We start from the raw sequence: 22,233 nt of genomic DNA on the forward strand, positions 1-22,233 counted from the left end.
AAACAGATTACTGGGGAAATTAGTCCCTATGAAATAAAGTTAACTGTAAATGGTCTTTAAAAATGTCTTTTCATGTATGAATAGGTAGACTCAAATATTGAAATTCATCCACGGTAATTCGCTAAAAATTAGGCTAGTCTATAACATGATTATAATATACATACCATATACTTTAAATATAACAATTTAGCAATTAGTCCTCCTTCAACGATTCATGGCGCCTCCCGCAAAATTGTTTGATCTCGTAAGTATTCTTCTATAAATAGCTATCTTTTCAAAACGAATACAGTAATAATAAGGAGGTCTCTCACCCCAGAAACAATAGATAAACCGAAGATCAAAGATGAATCAACGTTTTCAAGCTCGTTCATTCGCTCGATCGCCACTCGAACGTTCACATCGATGGGAAAATGATCGTAAAGGCGGCAAGTCTTTGTTTCGTCAGTGTTCTTGCAACGTTGATGCTGTTTATGATAACAGAAGCGTCTACTTCGAGTGATCTGAAATTCGGTAAAGAAGATGTCAAGAAGCTAAACGTGTTCAATGTCGAGTCTGGAGGAAAGACTTTGAAATACAGAAGATATAAATTCGCAGACAGTAAGGACGTACAAGACAATTCCGAGAACAAAAGGACAATATTGAATTCTGGGAAGCAGAAACTCGTTCGGGTACCATTGGAGTGGAACCCTCGCAATAGAGAACATCGTTTTATCGATACTGCTGATAAAACAGTAAACGAAAACGAACAAAACGGATATCGAAGTAAATTCTACGAAAATGCAACCCCATCCAACAAGAAATCGTCTCAAGCCACAGGTGCGCCGAAGAATGACAAGAAGCTAAAATTGACCCAGATTCAGACTGACTCTGATAACCAAGACTTTGGGAAATATATGATGAAACGTGCGAATTACTTCGTCAATGAGGAAAAATCAGTTGATGATAAAAATCAAATAAATACAAGAGACGATTATTACGCACAAAGAAAACTAATTATGGACAAGTTTGACAGTCGGCAACGCGAAATAACCGATAAATATAGAAATGAAAGAATCGCAATTCCCAATAATGTTTTCAGATACAACTTGAGTAAGCAGATGGAAAACAATAATAAGCCTTCGCTTGCCGAAATTGAAAGAGAAAATATTTACAAAGGGATGAGGGTTGTAAATAATAATAATAATAGACAGATTTATTCCAATAGGGAAATTCATAAACACACCCAGAAAAAAAGAATGGAAAACAATGGTACATCGGAAAACACTCAAAACATGGACGATTATGAATATTATGATGAAAACGATGACCAGAACGAGGACGAGGTACCAGATAGTACTGTCAAGTTCGTTGAGAATAGTGCCGGGCTAGTTGATAACAGAACTGTTCTTTCTCATGACACCAAACCGCCAGTGGTAAGTAGTATGACAAATTTTCAAGAAATTTTTCTATACCTTCCCCTGTCTAGTGTAATAAAAACTCCATTAGTCGAAAAAAAAAACCTAACAGAAATTCGGAAAATGAAGGTTCTATTACACAAATAAAAAGATGACAAATGTAGAATAAATAGTATCAGTATTCGCACATTGTTAAGCAACAAAAAACGTTTATTTCCAGATCATCGACAAGAAAATAACTGGCGAATGGGGTAACTGTGCAAACGGAATAGGCAAATTGTTATACCAACATAATTTGGTTCTCAAGGCGCACAGAGGGGCGGTAACCACAGCAAATGTCGTGGCATCGCTCGAAGGATCCGTTTGCATCACCTGCATTCGCGTGATGCAAACCGGTGAAACTAACGCTACAATGTCGAGCGAAGTTACCCGTGGAGCAAACGGTACCTTGCAAAACGTGAAACTCATGGTTAATGGGTTTCAGGACGAAGAGTTACAATTCACTGTGAGAATCTGGACCGTTAGAAAATATAACAATCATTGCGAAGAAGTTTGAATAGCCTTGATCAAATTTATACCAACGTCCAGCCAACAATGTCACGACAGTTTATATTATAAAAAGTTGTACCATTACAACATGTATCATCATATATGTATATTACAATAACGTTCAGAATGATTTCCCCTTATATACAATTCATAGTCTTTCATATCTTTGAAGAACCTTTACAGTAACTTATCGGCCGCGAAAGAGAACACCGACATGCGATTTTTTCAAAATCGACTCGTACCAACGAAACAGTCTCGGTTCCCAAGACCGTATGGAGAATCAAGGTAACGTGAGTTAGTTTAATCTCGATAATGACATCGATGAAAGGATTTCCGCCAACCGAGTCGATGTCTGACCGCCGCACTTTCCGCTTCAAGGACTTTTCGATGCCGCTGTTGGAAGTGCTGGCGGCGGCACGTCTCGAACTTTTTCCTCCTCGAGCTTCACCACGTCCTTCTTTTCCTCGTGATAACCTGGAAGCAGATGTCCGGAGAGTCCGCTCTTCGGCGTAGACGCAGGAATGGGCTCGAGGGTACCATAAGGCTGGTACCCCACGTAATACGTTCCTGGCACTAAATGAGGATTGATCCCGTTGTAGGTGTAGAAGTAGGGGTCGTAATACAGCGACTGATAATTGGGATAGAAACTCAAAGGCTGTTGTTGATCTTCTTGCTTATTTCTCGACCCTGATCTCGACTCGTTTTTATTTTCCTTTGAATGCTGATCCGTTGCTTCCTTTTTCTCTTCGATCTCGATCAATTTTGAAGACTCAACAGCAACCGACAATTCCGTTTGAACATCCGCCTCGCCGCCTGGTTTCGCAACAGTCTGAGGAAGATGCATCAATTCTGGCCCAGAGACATGCGGTGCCCCTTGCTTGTAATAGAACGGTGGCACGTAACCGACCGCTGTTCGATGGACCACCGGTTGTATCACTGGGAATGCCCTCGACGGAGACAGATTTTGGTTGCTCGTGATCACCGCGTTGTAGACCTTGGGAACCCGCAAGAGTCCCGGATGTCCAGCCGCCAGAGCAACGAGTGCAAACACGAAGAGCAGTTTCATCTAAAAAGATATTTTGGTTCTTCGATCAGATTTTTTCACTTTTTTCCAGAAATTTTTTGTCCCGCGATTTTCGAATTCGCACAAAATGATTTTCCACGTGTGTGGAAGAAACTACTCGAGATAGAAAATTACGCAACAATAACGGTAATAGAGAGGCAAAAGAAGCAAAACAGTCTTTGTGATACGTTCGTTGAAACAGATACAGTGGATCATCGCGTCGCTAATGAAATTATAGATCAATGTACTTTATTCGAATCTAACTATAACATGCAAATACAAGTGACCCGAAAGTGATGTACGACACAGTTACGACAGTATCAACTTACTATTCTACAATATGTTCGTTAATTACTTCCTAGTCGTGTAACAAAACTCATTATTGAAGAAAATTTATATTTGTAAAGCATGTCGTGGCTGATAACCCCAACGTCTACAATCAGGACAAATGTGATAACATTCGGTAGCATTTTCTTGACTGCCAATCTGTTTAATTGTGTCTATATATGCGTTACGTGTCAAGTATTGCTAACAATGGTAATGCAAAAAGTCATGATATTTACGTCATTGAAGAAGTAAAGAACATTTTTCCATAGCATTTGAGCCAATATATTGCAAATGTAGAAATGAAAAGTACTTCAAACTCATACTTCATCTATAATTCCTTAGTTATTACTTCTTATGAGTTTGTTTCAAATTAAACTACAACAATAAGTTGTCACTATAAAGAAAAAATTGTAAAGAAGGGCTCAATTATGGTTTGTTCATACGTATAGTCCCTACGCATACAACATCGTTTTTATTTCAAGAAAGCTTTATGAAAATCTGTCGAAACACATCCCCATCAAAACCAATGAACTTGTTATTTTCGTCCCGAGTGTCGGAAAGACAACACACGAGTTCTTGTCACGTATCAACCAGGTGGGCACCGTCGTTATTTCTGAAAAGGTAACCACCACCCATGGATATGGATCGAAGGATCGCATACGAAAGAGCCGAGCCTCGAGCGTGTACAGAATTTCTCCTCTATTTTCCTCGTAGGTGTGTACCCGTAATCGAGCTGTCGCGCCTAGCGAAATTCTTTCGATGCGTGAAGTTCAACCAGTCGAGACCAACAATTGATTTCAACGAGAGCGACCAACGCCGGAGAAACGCGGACCAGTTATCGGTAAACATTACTCCTTACCAGTGACGTTAAACTGTCTAGATTGGATACAATACGACGACCGGATAGAGCGGATGTAAATATAGGACGAGCACAAGGTTGATACTTGAAAGTGTATGAATTCACGATTATATTTTTTGCAATTCTGGGTTACGGATATAATTTGAATTCATTGAGCATCGGTGCAACGATGAAGGAACTACGTAAATGCGCACTCGCATGTTGCCGTAACGATTCATCTCATTAATATACACGGTACTCCTAATCTCGTTCTTCCTTTGTTTTTGGTCTTGCGACAACGTGACGCTGATAATATTTCAAGCAGTTTAAAAGTATAACGCAGATTTCGATTCGACGATGGTTAGCGAACTAAACCAATGATGCTTACCTTTTTTTATTTTATTGGCCTCCCTCTTTATGTACCTTTTCTGCACAGCAAGGATCGTCGAGAAGCTGACACCAAGTAGCAAGAGAACTGTATGGAACCGTAGTATATATGGCCCATGGGGTCCCGGAGTTCAAGTCCCAACTCCCCACTACGAACCGCACTTGGCGAAAGTACGTATTCTCCGATCACTACTATAATGTTCAACTTCAGGCCTGCCTGTATCACCGGTAAACTGCAGAAGGACAGGCATTTACCGTGCACAGGATGCACCGAACACGATTAATAAACGAACCGAGGAGTCCAAGAACGCCCTCGAGTACTCGACTTTAAAATCAATGACAACAGATTGTTGTAATTATGGTCTTAAAATAGACTTTATACGTTCAGGTGTCTCCCTCGAAGTATCTGCAACGTCTCAAAAAACTGTTTTCATCGATTCAACGTATTTATCAACATATATACATTTATAGATTCCACTGGGATAGCATTCGTAATTTAAGTAAATTATAGCAATTAATTTATGTACGCTTGTGACCATGATTACAAAGCGTAAGTATTTGTTTCGTACATTTTTCTAAAGACTGTTAGTGAGTAAAGTCTAAAATTATATAAAGCTACTGGTAACTATACCACCAAAAATATCCTGGCCTCTGATCGTGAAGATTATTATCCGACTAGATGATGAAATCCAAATAAACCAGGTATGTTTAGGAAACAGCTATGATTTCGAGGCAGAAAATTTACGAACGACTAGAGTAATAACTGCTCGAGCATATATATTCGTATATCTAGTAGCCAAAAATATCGTTCTTTCCACTGTCGGGTGTAATTACACAATACATTAGGACAACTGGAAATACATATGTATGTACGTAACGTTTCGCACGGTCACCAAATGAGCCAATCAGATTGCGTGCATAAATTCAGATTCCACAAGGTGAAAAAAAAAAAGAACCTCCGTGTTTCGACCGTCGTTAAATACGTCAATTGAGAGTTGAACGTGAACAGATGCCGATCGCTATCGATGGCGACACTGCTCGCTCTGTCACGAGAATTCGTTTTCGCGGTGAATCGACACGCACTAATCATATACATACATATGCCAGCCAATAACTTGCGTTACGAGTATCGTTTATCGACCCTCCAATTAACAAATTAATCATTCGTGGAACCGTCTAATTATGCTAGAACAAAAACCAGCGGTCTAACGGCAATGGTGAACGTTCAATGACGCATGTCAATTTACATAACGCTCGGGGAAGAAAAATGAATGGCGGAGAATAATGCGATCCGTGTCATCGTGTCTTTCAATACTAGGTTAGCTATTTTATTTTGACATGTTGTTTATGTACAAGTCGTTTTGCGCACGACACGAACGAGATCGTAAGGAGACCTGATGCAACAATTCCTGACGGTGTCCGTCGAGAACACACTGATTTCTCGAAATTTCGGCCACCGGTCCGCGGACCGAATGTAACTGTCCGCTTTTGCGAAACACTGTTCCCGTTATATGTATGTATTCAGTTTATTCGGCGTTTTGCGCCGCAACGGCGAACGTGCCGCAGGAGTGGCAAAATCTTGGCAATGATCGCGAAAGAATCGTACAAGAATCGTGCACCAGCGTTGCAAACATCGCGCGGTCAAAGGGTCGAATCGCGTCCAGAACCCACGATCTACAATCGAAATTACGAAGAAAAAGCTTCGATAGCTCGCACGCGATTACACAAACTCGTGTTTGTAAATTAGATTCGCAAAAATACCAGAGCACATCGTTAAGGCACAATAGAAAGAATACATTGCGTGTACTATGTAACGATTAATATTACTTGCAATTCCCTGTTCAATTTAAATACTAGATACCGAGTAAGCGGTTAAAGCTATTCTAAATTTTAATATTATTACATAATAATCAGGATGTCCCACTCGAAACAGGCCACCTTATTATCTTCTTTAATTGTTACCATACATCGCGTATTATTATAATTGTTGAGCGCGTATTACTGCCAAGCACAACGTGTAATAAAAAATATATGCTTATTTAATATTGAAAACTCTATACAAAAAATAAGAGAGATTCGCCTCCTTTGGAGTTGTCAAAATTATATACGATACACTTTTTCATACTGTTACAAATAAGAAAGACAATTATTATATATAGATACTTTGATTCGAGTGAGACACCCTGTAGTGTACGCATCAACTTTACAGGTATTTTTGATTGCGCTTACAATTAGTGTGAACGACGTACGACGAGATACTTTAAACGCTAAAACTAACCATTTAACACATTACTAATGTCGTATGGAGTATTACAGTGCAAACATTTATTCTTTCATTCTCGTTCACCATTCAGAAACTGTACGCCATAAGAGAAATATGAGCGTTTTCTACTAACATTATTTGCCAATATATGTCGCTGAGAATACGACATTTAAAAAAAATGTTCAAAATGCATCGTTGAGTGATTTCTGTTACAGTTTTCGTTTCTTAAAGTAAAATGTGTAACAAAAAATGTAAAATACCAGAGTGCCGACTTCTAGCAAACGACTGCGTCGTTAACTATCGTTAACTAATTTCAACTACAAATATTACAGTTTTCCAACTCAACGCTTGGTCAACAACACGCGTAAATTGTTGGACGATCTTCCATCCGGTGACTGACTGTGTCCAATGCAGCTTAACTGTGCAAATACCCTTATAATCCTCTTATCACGTTGAATGCTTTGAAGATATAACTTCTATTTACGTACAATAATAAAGTCCAAAGTTCGATATTGCGAAGAACAATCGTACACCTTCGTAAGCTTTCCTAATTCGTTACAGCGCTTGTTCAATGCTTTAAATTGGAAAATTTTACAAACGAAAATGGAACATCGTACAAACTCGAAATGACATCGTCGTACAACGATCAAGAACCTTCGTAATCATTCCCTTGTTAGCAAACAAATGTCACATGGAATCCAACGTCGTAAAATTTGAAATAATAAAATTGTATAGCAAACAATTGCCACGGAGGTCGTAAATCAATGAGACATTTGTCATATAGATTCGATAGGGATGTAGCACATTCTTCTAAACAACAGTATCGGAAAATTCGGCAGGAAAATGACGAACAGCAGCACTAAGGGTGACAGTAACAGCAGAATACTGGCGTATACCACCAACCACCATACTGACGATATTCCAAGGATGGGATCCAGCATTATGAATCCTGATCGGTGAGAAGATCAGGCACGCGGAAACTCTGGAACATCTGCGACTCGTAGGAATATCTCGACTTCACGAAGACAGTTTGCCATCGGAGGGATCATGATCGATTCCTTATCATTGACTGACGATCGTATCCAGAAAGAGTACCTGAAAAACAGAAAATTATAAATCATGAGTTTCGTTGCATATCACTGCCAATTTAAAATACTATATCGCTGGATAAGGCTAGAAACATTGTTTGTATTTGGACCTTGTTACCGAATTACTCGACCTGACAAAAATTATACGAGCAACGCGTAGATTTTAGTGGGACGCGTAACCATTTTGAATGGAACACGCTCCAGAGCTCTGTCATTAAATTGGCTGATTATCATTAAGATACCATTTTCACTGTTGGATTCATGAATATTTAGCGACAATCGGACACTGTGTTGACACACGCCGTACACAACGCGAAACCTTTCCATCGATCGAGACAGCAACCTTCTAATTTTCTCTCGACGCGCAACAACATTTCACGCGTGCTGCCGGTTTCAAGGATACTTCTTACCCGTTGCAAAACAGCAGCAACTTCAGCGGGAAAGGTGAACCAGTCGTCCGTACAATAGCCGGAATAATGATTGTCGTATTGCGCAGCGAACCATGTGCAGACCGCGTTACGGATAAATCGAGCCCGTTGTTTTACCGTCAGCAACAGTTTACCATCGCGACACGAAGAAATGAAATAATGAGATATATACACACACGTCACGGGTCTGCACGCGATTGAACTACTTACGCGGCCGCTAGTTGCGCAACAACAGGGCCTCCGGCTTGTATGTAATAATTGTATAATCAGCTATTGTCTACTCCTTGCAATTCACAAGTACTTGAACCGCGGTAGCTGTAATACACTGGCAAACCTAACACACGCTGTTCTCGAATCGAGACAATATCTCGAATTTAAAGATCGTCCAGTTGGAAACACGTTCGAGCTTGCGTCTTCCAAAGGATCGCGTCCAAGGTACTTGCACTCCTGGAAACTTGCAAAATTGTTTTTTTTTTTTACGTAGATTTTGGCAAAAAATCGATAATTAAGGAATAACGTCGACACAGGTCGAGTTCGAAAAATTCGATCCAATGTTCAAGTAAACCTACGGACCGCTGAAAGTATGCGTGTCAATAAAGTTGTCCTTGTACGGATAAAATACGTTCGTCTTGTAACAGAGAGACCGGTCGAGCAAGGTGCCGGGGCCACGCGAAAAGAACGAACCGCGCCGAAAAAAAAAAAAAACAGGCGACCGAAACGCAAGAACGACAGAGCCACTCAATTTTATTCGAGAAAAATCATCTACGATGTCTAGTACAGTGTGCACGCGCACACTATCACCGAGCACACATTCGTTCATCGCGTTCCATACCAACACCGACCGCGATCGCACCGCAGAAAGTGAAATTTTCACGATTGCATAACCGCGACATAATACCATTATTCAACGTAGATCGTGGTTACGCAGTTACGGAACGTACGATCATTAACACGTTCCATACCACGTGGGTCACCGTTGATCCACAATATTTGTCAAAAGTAAAACTTTCGATCCCACGAGTAAAAATATTTCTCGGCTCGATGTAAAACTAAGAGAGAGGAAAATATATATAAAACTAAGAATGTAATGCTACTTTTCTGTTAGTTTTCTGTAATCGAATACCGTCGATGAAGATTTCGATCGGTATCCAAATTCTTAACGAAAGTTTGATATTTTCGACAGCATTGAACGTACGTATTAACTAAACACCGCGTGTATTTCTCTCGAGAAGTTTTCCCGAATGACTGTGACAGACACACGATTATTAATTCGGACTGTTGTTTCTATGTAGGTCGAAGCGAAAGAGTGGATACCGACGAAGGACTTTCAGATTTTCGATCCGTTCTCCGATATCGCGGTGTCCTTGCCCTGGAAAAAGTGCAAGGGGTTAATGCGCGTTCAACGAAACCCAAAGCGGGATTAATTTCGAGTTGGAACATTTTTTACGTCGCATAGAGTTTTTGAAGTGATTTTGGTTCGAGTTTACGCAAATCGATCGTAATACTATTTCAAAAGCGCGGTAACGCGCGAGAAGAAACTATCCGTCGCAAAAGCGCAACAAGAAGGCTCACGGGAAGAAAATATATCGTTCGGAAAAGCGAGAATACGAACGGAACCGAATCTATCGATAGTCCTACCTTTCCTCGCGTCCGACATGATCCAGCTCGCTGCAAACCGTCGACGATCCAACGTGGACTCTTGTATATATCTCCGATAATAGGGAATCTTGTACTCGATTTCCGTGAGTGCGCGATAGATCAGCGTCGATGACGCGTTTCTCGCGAGCGTTCAATCGCTTTAAGCCGACTGAGCGTGCGCGCCTGGCTGCCATGCTTCGATGTCCTGGGTGTACTTTCCCTTTCTTTCAGCGGTTCGAAACCGAGTTACGACAGTTGAGTCACCCGTTAATGCTTCGTCGGCGCGGATGAACGCGATTACGGCGAATCCACTGCTCACGGACGAGCGATCCTCGGTCGACCAGATCGTTGGTGTGCGAATCTCGATGGCATTGACGGGTTACCACTTGAACCTCCAACTTTCAGCCTCCACCAATGCGAACATGTGTCCCTTTTTCGTTTCGCAGTCCACGGTGCAAAGATTTGCCATTGAAGCCAACGAACCGGGGACATTGCGTCGGGTCAGTAAACAAAGAACGTTAAACGAGAAACGAGTTAAAAGAGACCGCTTTTGGTAAACATTCGCGCTATGTTGTTAGAATTGCGAAGATTCCTAAGTGATGGTGATTTTTGTCAGTGATTGATAACACTGACAACACCTTATTGGAGGTGTTTAAATTTACAATTTACAGTTCGATTCCGGAAGATACGTATTTATGTATACACATATTCGCGAGGGAACTGCGAAAGAGAACATTTCGATTGGAACCGTTTCTAACCGATCCAGCAATCCTCTGGTGCACTCCTACGCTCGAAGCCAAATGTAAATTCCAATGACAAAAATATAATATCATCTTGGCGAGAACGTATTTTCCAAAGTGTATATAAACGAACGCGTTGCGTGATTCATTTGGCAAGACGTACAACTCGTTTCAAACCATTTTATATTGCGTCTGGCAACGACGTGCAGCTTCGGCTTTGTGTGTCAAGTATCAAATAAGGTTCAATGCACTTGCACAAAGAGGATCTTTAAACAGTGTCTCGTCGTATCTTCGGCATTATTAAGAATGACGCGCTGGCGCTATTGTTAAACAACATCCGAAGCTTGGATCCCGTTACCACCTTTATGGTACGAGCAAGTATTGTGTCTCGATAGATAATCAACTAACAATTCGTCGTCTTATTCACAGATAAGAATTTACGTGACATACAGTCGAGAAAGTTGCCCGATTCGAGGACTCTAAAGTACCCTTACCATTTAGGCGTACGAAAATTTACTCCGATAACGTAATGATACACATTTAATAAATTACTAAATAATCATTGTGGCGCCATCGACGAAAAAATCGTGAAGTTTGTCGAGGAATAATTTGTCTCTTCTTCGCTAGATGGCGCCACAATGATCGAAAAGACTGACTCCGTAAAGTAGAGTACTTCCAAAGCGACCTTCCAATTAAAAACGGCGGATCTGGAAACTATGTTCAATTCAATCACTAAAGTCGGTAAATGTAGAAAACGTAGAAAACAAAATTTCAGCGCTACTAGATAGAAAAATTCAAATGAAACATAAAAGAAATAGGAACAAAAAAGGGACAGAAAGAAATTTATTTATGTTACTTAAAATAAATTTATTAAAATATCTCAATGTTACGTTCGTATTCTTACGTTTGCCTAAAATATTCAGACTTTCATGCGCAATGCAAAAATTATCATATAAATGTCATAATAAATATCCTAAGAAGCTATTCTAAATTCGCAGACAATTAGTTCGAAATGATTATCTGTTACAAAGACTGTAACCGAAATAAAATATATATTTAAAGCGAATGCATTAAAGTAAATGAACTTGTATTTCTATTAAGTGACAATGGAACCTGAAATATATTGCATGAAAGACATAGTGAGAATTGACACCGGATAGAGATCAAAAAGAAAATGCGAAATTGATCCAACTTTGAATGCATTCTTACGATGCTGATTAAATTTATAATCAAAAATGTATTAATATTAAATGAAGACATGGATGAAAGTAAACGAATAATAAAAAGCGATTGCATGCCAACAGGTAAAGACTACGTACTTCGTTTCTTGTTCTAAGTCGTGAGACTCCTAAAGTTCTCCCACTCCCACTCGTCCTGATAACGCGCGATCTTCACTTTGTTCGAAAAACCAAACGAGTAATTACGCAATGCTTCATTCTTAATAATACTTATGCATTTTCTAAATGTTATAATATGAGTATTATTCGCGCATTATAAATTAGTGTATATAAATAAATTTTAATATTTTTGAAAAGAAATATGATTTCACAAATATCTTAGTAAATGAAATCTTAAAATATGGAAATTAATTAGGCATATTATCTAATATTTGTTCAATTTTTATAACATGTACGATGCGCTGAGCGTAAACTAAACAGAAAACTGAACGGAAGAATAATTCTGTAGAGTTATGTAATAAAAATTTTTCAACGCGAGTACAAGATCGCATTAAAAAATTAAACTCAACATTTCCAGTCTTTCTCTAAACAGATAACCCAAAATTTTCCTTCGTTGAGCAAAATTTGTTGGCCCTGAAAAGGGCCGTTTGATGAGAATACATATAGCAAATTATGCTTTTTTTTCGGTTTTCTTCGGCAGCAAAACTGCTTGAATATTGGGCAAGACACCTCCCTGGGCTATAGTAACTCCAGACAACAGTTTATTCAATTCTTCGTCATTTCTAATGGCCAGCTGCAAATGTCGGGGAATAATTCTGGTTTTCTTGTTGTCTCGAGCCGCATTACCAGCCAATTCCAATACTTCAGCTGCTAGATATTCCATGACAGCTGCCAAGTAAACGGGAGCACCTGCACCGACACGTTCTGCGTAGTTTCCTTTGCGAAGCAGTCTGTGAATACGGCCAACAGGAAACTGAAGACCAGCTCTATTAGAGCGGGATTTCGCCTTTCCCTTAATTTTACCGCCTTTGCCACGACCAGACATTTTCTTCGAACAAGATCGATTATACAAAATAAAAACTTCGATTCAATCTCCTTTGAGAGTGAACGAAAAGTGATACTTGTTCTCTGGAAACACCAGGTTTTATAGCCATTGGAGGTACAACAACTCCACCAATCAGATTTCTTGTAGCAGTCGCTGAAGTGCGATTGGTGCGCCACTACTGTGTGTTGTCCCTAGCACACTACACTGTGCGCGTCCTCTACTTTTTTTTAACGAATCAGAAATCAGACGTTCCATTATTCAAACTCCAAAAAAATATATTAACCGGCAAAATACATAGCAAAGTTAGAAGTATCAAGTATGAAATTTGGACTACCATGATTACGAATTAAAAATTACAAAACCACTCTTTTGAACATTTACAAAATGCTTGAAACTAAGATAACAGATATACCTTCGCAAACACAAGTGAGAATTACTATCTAAAATAAACTCTGCATAAAAACCAGTGCTGTAAATTGTCGGAATTGAACATTCACCATTAATCAATAGTTTCTGTATTTTTTTCTCAGACGTATTATGTATATCGTTTTATTTTGTTGGAAATGAAAAGGTAATGGTATAGTGTTAGAAAAGCAGTGTAGAATCTAGATTGTTCCTTTGTAAGAGAGTTTGTGGCTCTGAAAAGGGCCAATAGTATTCTTTATCGTTGAACAATTATTACTTTGCCGCTGTCTTGGCAGCTTTCGGTGACAGTCGTCTTTGGCTTCGGAGTTCTCGACTTCGCCGCTGGCGCTTTTGTAGCCTCTTTAGTTTTCAACAAATTTTTTAGTTGAACTGCTTGTTGCTTCGCAGCTGCTGCAACTTTTTTGCGGCAGTAATCATTTTCTTCTGTACAACTGTTAGTTTTTTAACTGTTACTGCTTTTTTAATAGCAACAGGTTTCTTCGTAGCGCACGCTCTCTTTTGATTCACCGGCTTCTTTTCGATGGATTTCTTCTTCGATACAGACCATGTCGACTTCCTCAGTTCGCGTTTTGGTTTGCTCTTGGCATCTGAAACCTTCACGGACACAGAAAGTTTAAATGAGTCTGAGGCACCTTTTCCCTTGATGTATACAATTGCACCAGAAGTTACGGCAGGTACTTCTTGATAAATGGTGTCAATTTCTCGCTATCAAGTTTGCACATGGTCGCGATGTACTTCTTCATGACGCAACGACGATCCTTATGGACCTTTGAGCTCTTTGATGGCGACGTTTACCACTTCCAAAGTCAACGAACTATTTCGAGCGCGATTTCGTTTCCGAAGCCTTTTTCATGAAATTCGTATTCGTCGATACATTGTCCACCACTACTGTATTTCCAGAACTAGTCTTATCCTCCATTATTAATATATTCTTCTAAATCATTCCCGTGGGCTTTGAGGCGTTTTGAAACGGTTTGTTGAGTCACTTACAATTATCGCACCAATTCTTCTCGAGTTTGACCCGAGTCGTTATCAAGTAATTAGAAGCGGTAAAATCACTCACGACACGTTTTTTCACTAATCTTATGATTTCTTTATATCGAAGCAGAAACTTAAAACCTCTCGCATATGACGAGAATTTAACTCCTAAACACAAATGAACTAATGATTTTAGAGGTTATGTTGACAGGTGTCTAAGTTTATGTACGACATCTATGATCTATTTATTTCGACCACCACTTACCGCTAAAGCCATCTATCGGAAAACGGCGGAAGTAAAGATTCCAAAGCACCCAGTAAACTATGCAGGTCTAACTTTTTTTCAAGTACTTAATACAAAAACTTAGTCAAAACAAAAGCTCCTTGTTTAAAAAGATTGATGGCCCTGAAAAGGGCCGATTTTATGAATGTATAGCAATGTTTAACCACCAAAGCCATAGAGAGTTCTTCCTTGACGTTTCAAAGCGTAGACGACATCCATAGCCGTTACAGTTTTCCTCTTAGCGTGTTCAGTGTACGTTACAGCATCCCGAATAACATTTTCTAGGAAAACTTTTAAAACGCCTCGAGTTTCTTCGTAAATCAAACCAGAAATACGTTTCACACCTCCACGACGAGCTAGACGACGAATAGCTGGCTTCGTAATACCTTGGATGTTATCACGAAGAACTTTTCTATGACGCTTTGCTCCTCCTTTTCCCAATCCTTTACCACCCTTTCCTCGGCCAGTCATTTTGATCAATACAACGTGCCTGCAGTGTGAACAACGGATGCATTTTTGCATCGAAAGTGGGGTTCTTATATACTGTCTAACAGCTCAGAAACCCCCATCCAGGTACCACCAACCAATCACAAAGTTCAAAGCTACTTCCCTCCACTACTGGTAAGGTAACCAATGAGAGTGTTCAAAGCTTGTTTCAACAGTATGTATAAAGATGACGCCGCACGATCGGCGAACTTTCGATTTGGAAGGATACCTTGTATTCTTTATATTGAACGAATATTATGGCTCGTACTAAGCAAACTGCACGCAAGTCCACCGGTGGTAAGGCTCCACGAAAACAGTTGGCCACTAAAGCTGCTCGTAAAAGTGCACCAGCCACTGGTGGAGTGAAGAAACCTCATCGTTACAGGCCTGGAACTGTGGCTCTTCGTGAAATTCGAAGATATCAAAAGAGCACGGAACTTCTGATCCGTAAATTGCCATTCCAACGTCTCGTACGAGAAATTGCCCAGGACTTCAAGACCGATCTTAGATTCCAAAGCTCCGCCGTTATGGCTCTGCAGGAAGCTAGCGAAGCTTATCTCGTCGGTTTGTTTGAAGACACCAACTTGTGCGCGATTCACGCTAAACGTGTGACAATTATGCCTAAAGATATTCAATTGGCTCGTCGTATTCGAGGAGAAAGAGCATAAATTGGATTAATAACAATCGGCCCTTTTTAGGGCCCAAATTTTTTACAATGTATGATGCCCTGTCTAGTAACATTTGTTAATCATTTAAAATTACCGAAGTAAATTTAAGTTTAGTAGAACAATTAAGAAAATATTATACGTTTTCAAATTGTAATTTTTAAATCATCAGTTAACAGATTCTATTCCCTCTCAAATTAAATAATTTCTATACTGTCGTTTGAAATATATTAGGGAACTGACGAATGATTGAGCGTGTTGAGTGAAAGTTTCTAAATATCAATACTCGTATACCATAATTGATTATTTCATCTCGCTTCTTAAACAGTTGATTATCACATAGTATCGTACATCAGCTTTAAGTCGATAGGATGCAACGTAAAGGAGATGGATAATAATTTTTTTAGAAAAATAGGTATGTCATAAATAGTTTACTACAACCAAGTATGAAACATCAGCCATCGCAGGCTCATTGCCAGCAATGTCAGATAAATGCTTGCTAGATCTTTTGCGACGCACTGCCTAAGCATGTCGTATTCATGACCACGTGTCAATTAAGTGCATCCATCTATTACTACTATTGAGAAACAGATCAATGAATGAATTTAGTAGTAAAAATACATTCATGTTAATTGGGGGAAAGAATTGTGCAGAAGGTCATGGTGAAAGTAGGGAAAGGGAAAAGAAAGTAAAGGACAGTAGCATGAAACTAGACTGGAGGTGGTAGGATTCTATTGCATTGGTAATACATTCTCCCACCATTTTATACAAAATATTGGTTATCACCAATTCTGATTTTAGGCCAGAAAAGGATTATTCCAGAGAAAGAACGTACGCTTTGAGTAAAGGCTTTGTTAGGAACAGTCCCTTATTCACATGTTCTAAATTTGAATTTTTTGTAGAATGCAAATTAGTAGTATTATGCAAATTTCAACACAACTGCGTACTGTACAAGAAAAATGATTGAAAACAATTAATACAAAAACATGACATCAGTATTTGGATTCAATTAGGATTGTTTAATGTTTCTAGAAGTAGTCCTTCCTTCGCTTTTAAAAATTTTGTGGCCCTCAAAAGGGCCATTTATATTACTGTTGTAGTTAAGTTTTCTTTTCGGTTTTCTTCGGCAATAAAACGGCTTGAATGTTTGGTAACACACCACCTTGAGCAATGGTTACACCAGAGAGCAATTTGTTCAACTCCTCGTCATTACGAATGGCAAGTTGCAAATGCCGAGGAATGATTCTGGTTTTTTTATTATCACGAGCAGCATTCCCAGCTAATTCTAATACTTCAGCTGCCAAGTATTCCATGACAGCAGCAAGATATACTGGTGCTCCTGCACCAACACGTTCGGCATAATTTCCTTTTCGAAGAAGCCTATGAATACGACCAACGGGAAACTGAAGACCAGCTCTGTTAGAACGAGACTTCGATTTTCCCTTAGCTTTACCGCCTTTACCACGTCCAGACATTTTTAACAAGGTGAAGAATGTTGACTTCAAATGGAGTCCTCAAAAGAGTTCCGAAAAATGCTCCTCTCGCATGGGACGCTTCTGTTATATACCTATCTGTGGCCGACCAAGCAACCAATGGCGTAGTAGGTCGAACGTGATTGGCGCGTCCACCTTAACACGTTTCACGTTATATAAGGGGCGTCTACCACTGTCTCGACACTTAGTCTTGAGTTCTCACTAAAGAGAAACACATTTGAGATTTACCGAAGTTTTTGAGGATGCCACCGAAAGCAAGCGGAAAAGCTGTGAAGAAGGCTGGTAAAGCCCAGAAGAATATTAGCAAGACCGACAAGAAAAAGAAGAGGAGGAGGAAGGAGAGCTATGCTATCTACATTTACAAAGTGTTGAAGCAAGTCCATCCCGACACCGGAATCTCCAGCAAGGCTATGAGCATCATGAACAGTTTTGTTAATGATGTTTTTGAGCGCATTGCTGCTGAAGCCTCGCGTTTAGCTCATTACAATAAGAGGTCTACTATCACGTCTCGGGAAATTCAGACTGCTGTAAGACTTCTGTTGCCTGGTGAATTGGCCAAACACGCTGTCTCTGAAGGAACTAAGGCAGTCACAAAATATACCAGCTCAAAATAAACACTACAGCGTTATTAGTTTAATCGGCCCTTTTCAGGGCCAACAAATATCTTCTAACGTTAGACAATCTTTGTTCATAATACATCCGGGCATATAAAAAATGAAGGTAAAACTCAGAACTTCATGATTTCTTATGTAGTATTTAAAATATTTTAAGTGTTGCATTCAAAAAAATGGAGTGCCTTCAAATGTTACACGTATTACAGAAGCATTTTCATTACATTCATTTCTTCAATGAATATGTCATTTATATTATGTACTTGACCACTATTCTGACACGAAATAATTTAAAAAGAAAAAGAATGCATTTTTATGGACGTTTTCGCGGTATTTTGCTACTACTTGACTTGCGCAGTGCTTACTTTGCAATATTATAAGATGTTGCGATCAATGATGTAAATGTATTAAATATTTGTATTTACTATTGAAGCATTGTACGTATAATTTTAATATGAAGCAAATAAGAAAATTATTAGCATTTTATACTAAAGGTTAATACATAAACTCGTATAATAAAATTTGATCAAAGTTCGACAGCATATTTTACTGACTGAACTGAAAAGTGAAATAGTGAAAAATATAATATAAGCATAAATTGTATATACTTTATAAGTTGCAGGCATTAAAAATTATACACTAGCGAAAAAATTGCAACGTAGACTTATAAATTAACAAATACGTGAATAGGTGGCATTTCTTGGATACAGTAACGAAATATGAATTATCATAATTTAATATTAATAATGAAGAGAATAATAGAATATTTTAACTTTATTGTATTTCATTATGCTTAAGAATTTTCAAATGTATTCAATAATAAATGAGAGATATTCTGATACTTGGCTTCCTGTGTAGTTGAACATTAGGGTTACAGTTAGAGAAGAAAGTGTCTACCTTTTTATGTTTATATATAATTTTTTATCAATACGATTAGTAAAATATATTGATTATGTTTAATTAATTCTTTTAAGAACATTTTGTATAATGCATACATTGCAATTATTATAATGTAAATATTATGTAAGTGCTATTACCTACGTCAATTAAGTATAAAACAATATTTTTTAATATGCTCTTTTTATTTTCCAAAGAATAAATTATACAGGTGACTCACGACATATTTTGTACAATTAAAAAAAAATATTTTGAAATATTAATACACGTTTTCATAATTGGTTATAAAATTTAATACTAGGGATATTAGAAGAAAGTAACTATATTTTTGGGGTTAATGAATATTACGTACTATGCTAATAAAAATAATCGATATTCAGTAATATGCTATATAATTTATTGAATAGTAATCTTATTTACTATAAATTATCACTAAAGATAATCATAACCAACACGATCTGGCAAGATTTCTAATGCTTCGCATCAAGTTACCTCACAAAACTATCAAAAGAAGACATCGACATGGAAACAGCAAGGTTACAAAATACATCATCCGTTCATTCAACAAATTCACTTCCAAAATTAAGGTTTATGTTAAATATATTCATCCGAATCGAAAACTACTCGACCTAATCGGATTGAACAATAGATTTTGAAGAAAACACTACAAAACAGGTAATTCTTTACACAAACAATTAAGAAACTCACTAATAAATCAAATTAAAACCAAGATACATACTTGGAATCAAATAAAAATTACCAAAAGTTGTCTTGTCAAAATTGAGAAAAATTCTAATAGATTCAAATAAATATAAATCTTAAATCACCTTACAATTCATCTTAAATCTAATAATATTATTTACCAAGAGCAGTTTGATTTCAGGATAGGATACTCCATGATCTACCAAGCATTTTAAGCTTCTAGAAAGTCTTTACGCTTATAAACAATTTTAGAAGATATCACTGAAAATAAGTGGAAAAGCAGTAAAGAAAATTGGTGAAGTTCAGACATCTGTAAGAGTAACAAGGAAAAGAAAAGAAGAAAAGGAAGCTTTATTATTTTCATTTATAAAATATTTAAGCAAATTTACTTTGACACTTAAATTTTTAACAATGCTCTGAACATTGTGAACAATTTTGTTAATAATATTTTTGAAATGTATTGCTGCTGAAATATTGTATTTAATTCATTGTAACAAAAGGTCGACTTTTACATTTCAAAAGAACCAGACTGCAATAGAACATGTATTGTCAGGTAAATTGACTAAGCATTATGTTTCTGAAGAAACTAAAGTCTCACGAAGTATGCCAACTTAAAGTAAATTCTATAAGGTTATTAGACTAATTGGCCCTTTTCAGAGCCAACTAATTTCTTATAACGTTAGACAATCTTTGTTCATCTATTCCCATTTAAAGGATGTGAATAATCAAAGTTGAACTCACAATTTCATAATTATGTAGACAGTATTTAAAATATTTGAATAGTGTTATATTTGAAGAAAACAAAACTCTTTTGTATACTTATTTTGTATTTATTTAACACACGTTCTGTCACAAAGTAATTTAAATGTAGAATCTATAGATTCATACGTCTTTTCATATTTAGAAAGAAATATTTTGAAATATTGATATAGTTCATCATCATTAGCTATAAAATTTGATACTAGAGACATCGAGTTGATTGTTGTTAAAACCTTGTATAGAAGAATGTAATTGTATGTAAAGAAACTTTACATAGTATATCAATAAAAATTATTCATGTTGAATGATATACAATATAATGTATTTAACAGTTGTGTTTTATGTTATAAACTGTCACTAAAGAATATCGTGGGACTGTTGGTATAGCATAGATAAAATAGCACTTTCTAACCGTCGTGACCAAATGTAATTGGTCGTTAAATGAGTAACTATATAAAGTTTTCAAAATTTTCAATATTGAGGACACTTGTCATAGAAATAAACTTTTTAAATATGTACGAACCTAATGTTTATTAAATCTTCGATAATTTATTTTTATGGTAAAGCAATACTTTACTTTGTCAATTTTAAAGATGAAATAAATTTGTACATATCAAACGTAAGATACTTAACAAACAGATAATTATTAGTTGTTACATTTTACGCTAGATGTCAGAACACACCAGTTTAAGGGAACCCTCCATACTTGAATTCGTTGATAAACTTGTATACATACTGTTACGCAGAACTACAATGAACAAACAATAATGAGCACTGCATATATTTAATAATTTTATTTCTGTGATTTAATATTTATACAATTCTTACAAACCTTATATCTGTCAAACATTTGTTCTTAATGAACAAAGCATGAGATGTATCTCGAATGTAATAAGCGAATCGATGATGACGTGTCTTTTAATTTACACGACTCCCCTAAGTTTCCTGTCTGTTCCTAAATTTTCCTAAAATGCTTTACAAATTGAATTTTGGAATGAAATTTTTGTTTCGACGTGCAGATATACGTTTTACTAAAAGTATTAATACTTCTTTGTACATGTGAAACGACTCTAAGATACATTTATGTGATAATACAAATATTTTCATATTTTTGTTTGATACATCTAGTAAAAAATTTCATATAAAGATCGTTCAAGTAGTCTACGGAAATATAATAATAAATACTTTTTTATTTAGTCATTAACGATGATCAAAGATCTGTTTGCTGTTTGAAAATCATTTTGTCGTTCTTGTTTCTATATTATAATCAAATCTACAAAATGTGCCAAAATGGTTACGAACTGGATGTACAAAACAAATGTGAATAATAATTTATTGGTATTATTCTAATATTATGAAAGTTTAGTCGAAAAAATTATGTCGAAATATTATAAAAGAAACGATACTAATAATATTTCAAGGAAAAAAGTCTTGTCTTGTATAGTGTTGATAGGTAAAACCTTTTGGCAAGAGATTGTGACCAAATTTTTCAAACACTTTAAATTACTAATAAAAACGCAACGGAATGCAAATCAATATGATCAATGTGACAGAAATATTACTAAACTACTATTCGCCTTTCTTTTTCTATATTATGGATACCTCCTATACATCATCACTCTTACTCCCACAGAAAGTATATCGAATAAAAACGGTTAAACAAAATTAAATATTACGTTTGTGTGTCCAAAGGTGCTGCAACTATAAAAAATACATTGAAACTACATTCCAAGTGTACAAAGTGAATGTTTAACCCATTCACGATAATTGATTTTAATCCAACGACAGAACCTTCCGTGGTTTAAATCGCACTTCACCAGTCGGTGAAATGTTAGCGAAGTTTCCTACGTATCTGATGCAAAGATTGCGCAAATTATGTAGTGGGAATCAGCACCGGTCCCTTTTATGCGATTTTTTATACAATTATCATACAAATTTGCAACTAAATATATAGATTTTTAACTTTTTCTACGCGATGTACTATCGCCGCGAAAA

The 22,233-nt window shown here is 37.2% G+C and overlaps 6 protein-coding genes and 1 pseudogene across 8 annotated transcripts; 2 read left to right on the top strand and 5 right to left on the bottom strand.

Moving 5' to 3' along the window:
• Nucleotides 1-89: 89 nt before the first annotated feature.
• LOC143152423 (uncharacterized) lies at nucleotides 90-10,112 on the bottom strand. Of its 3 annotated transcripts, XM_076322529.1 has the most exons (4): nucleotides 9,976-10,062; nucleotides 9,533-9,706; nucleotides 4,560-7,916; nucleotides 90-3,009 (listed from the first exon to the last, which is right to left on the bottom strand). In XM_076322529.1, the coding sequence occupies exon 4, from the start codon at nucleotides 3,007-3,009 to the stop codon at nucleotides 2,317-2,319; it is 693 nt and encodes a 230-aa protein (XP_076178644.1). In that variant the 5' UTR covers nucleotides 4,560-7,916; nucleotides 9,533-9,706; nucleotides 9,976-10,062; the 3' UTR covers nucleotides 90-2,316. The 3 variants fall into 3 exon arrangements, with proteins under 3 accessions (XP_076178644.1, XP_076178643.1, XP_076178645.1); XM_076322528.1 differs by lacking the exon at nucleotides 9,533-9,706 and having other exon boundaries at nucleotides 9,976-10,112; XM_076322530.1 differs by lacking the exons at nucleotides 9,533-9,706; nucleotides 9,976-10,062 and adding an exon at nucleotides 8,320-8,621.
• A 1,455-nt stretch (nucleotides 10,113-11,567) lies between these two features.
• Nucleotides 11,568-13,707, bottom strand: LOC143152426 (histone H2A-like). The gene has a single exon (XM_076322532.1). It carries the CDS (start codon nucleotides 12,936-12,938, stop codon nucleotides 12,564-12,566), a length of 375 nt encoding a protein of 124 aa, XP_076178647.1. The 5' UTR covers nucleotides 12,939-13,707; the 3' UTR covers nucleotides 11,568-12,563.
• Nucleotides 13,708-13,724: 17 nt separating this feature from the next.
• LOC143152424 (uncharacterized) lies at nucleotides 13,725-14,283 on the bottom strand (annotated as a pseudogene).
• A 489-nt stretch (nucleotides 14,284-14,772) lies between these two features.
• LOC143152430 (histone H4) lies at nucleotides 14,773-15,115 on the bottom strand. The gene has a single exon (XM_076322535.1). The coding sequence runs from the start codon at nucleotides 15,094-15,096 to the stop codon at nucleotides 14,785-14,787; it is 312 nt and encodes a 103-aa protein (XP_076178650.1). The 5' UTR covers nucleotides 15,097-15,115; the 3' UTR covers nucleotides 14,773-14,784.
• A 253-nt stretch (nucleotides 15,116-15,368) lies between these two features.
• Nucleotides 15,369-15,853, top strand: LOC143152425 (histone H3). Its single transcript, XM_076322531.1, has one exon. The coding sequence runs from the start codon at nucleotides 15,369-15,371 to the stop codon at nucleotides 15,777-15,779; it is 411 nt and encodes a 136-aa protein (XP_076178646.1). The 3' UTR covers nucleotides 15,780-15,853.
• Nucleotides 15,854-16,876: 1,023 nt separating this feature from the next.
• Nucleotides 16,877-17,276, bottom strand: LOC143152427 (histone H2A-like). The gene has a single exon (XM_076322533.1). It carries the CDS (start codon nucleotides 17,249-17,251, stop codon nucleotides 16,877-16,879), a length of 375 nt encoding a protein of 124 aa, XP_076178648.1. The 5' UTR covers nucleotides 17,252-17,276.
• Nucleotides 17,277-17,470: 194 nt separating this feature from the next.
• LOC143152428 (histone H2B) lies at nucleotides 17,471-18,726 on the top strand. The gene has a single exon (XM_076322534.1). It carries the CDS (start codon nucleotides 17,512-17,514, stop codon nucleotides 17,881-17,883), a length of 372 nt encoding a protein of 123 aa, XP_076178649.1. The 5' UTR covers nucleotides 17,471-17,511; the 3' UTR covers nucleotides 17,884-18,726.
• The last annotated feature ends 3,507 nt before the right edge of the window (nucleotides 18,727-22,233 follow it).

The sequence above is a fragment of the Ptiloglossa arizonensis genome, chromosome 10 (assembly GCF_051014685.1).
Source record: "Ptiloglossa arizonensis isolate GNS036 chromosome 10, iyPtiAriz1_principal, whole genome shotgun sequence".
NCBI classification, from domain to species: Eukaryota; Metazoa; Arthropoda; class Insecta; order Hymenoptera; family Colletidae; genus Ptiloglossa; species Ptiloglossa arizonensis.

What these genes read in the sequence shown, in the direction of transcription:
- LOC143152423 (XM_076322528.1), bottom strand. Translation starts at nt 3,009, where the DNA reads ATGAAACTGCTCTTCGTGTTTGCACTCGTTGCTCTGGCGGCTGGACAT.
- LOC143152430 (XM_076322535.1), bottom strand. Translation starts at nt 15,096, where the DNA reads ATGACTGGCCGAGGAAAGGGTGGTAAAGGATTGGGAAAAGGAGGAGCA.
- LOC143152426 (XM_076322532.1), bottom strand. Translation starts at nt 12,938, where the DNA reads ATGTCTGGTCGTGGCAAAGGCGGTAAAATTAAGGGAAAGGCGAAATCC.
- LOC143152427 (XM_076322533.1), bottom strand. Translation starts at nt 17,251, where the DNA reads ATGTCTGGACGTGGTAAAGGCGGTAAAGCTAAGGGAAAATCGAAGTCT.
- LOC143152425 (XM_076322531.1), top strand. Translation starts at nt 15,369, where the DNA reads ATGGCTCGTACTAAGCAAACTGCACGCAAGTCCACCGGTGGTAAGGCT.
- LOC143152428 (XM_076322534.1), top strand. Translation starts at nt 17,512, where the DNA reads ATGCCACCGAAAGCAAGCGGAAAAGCTGTGAAGAAGGCTGGTAAAGCC.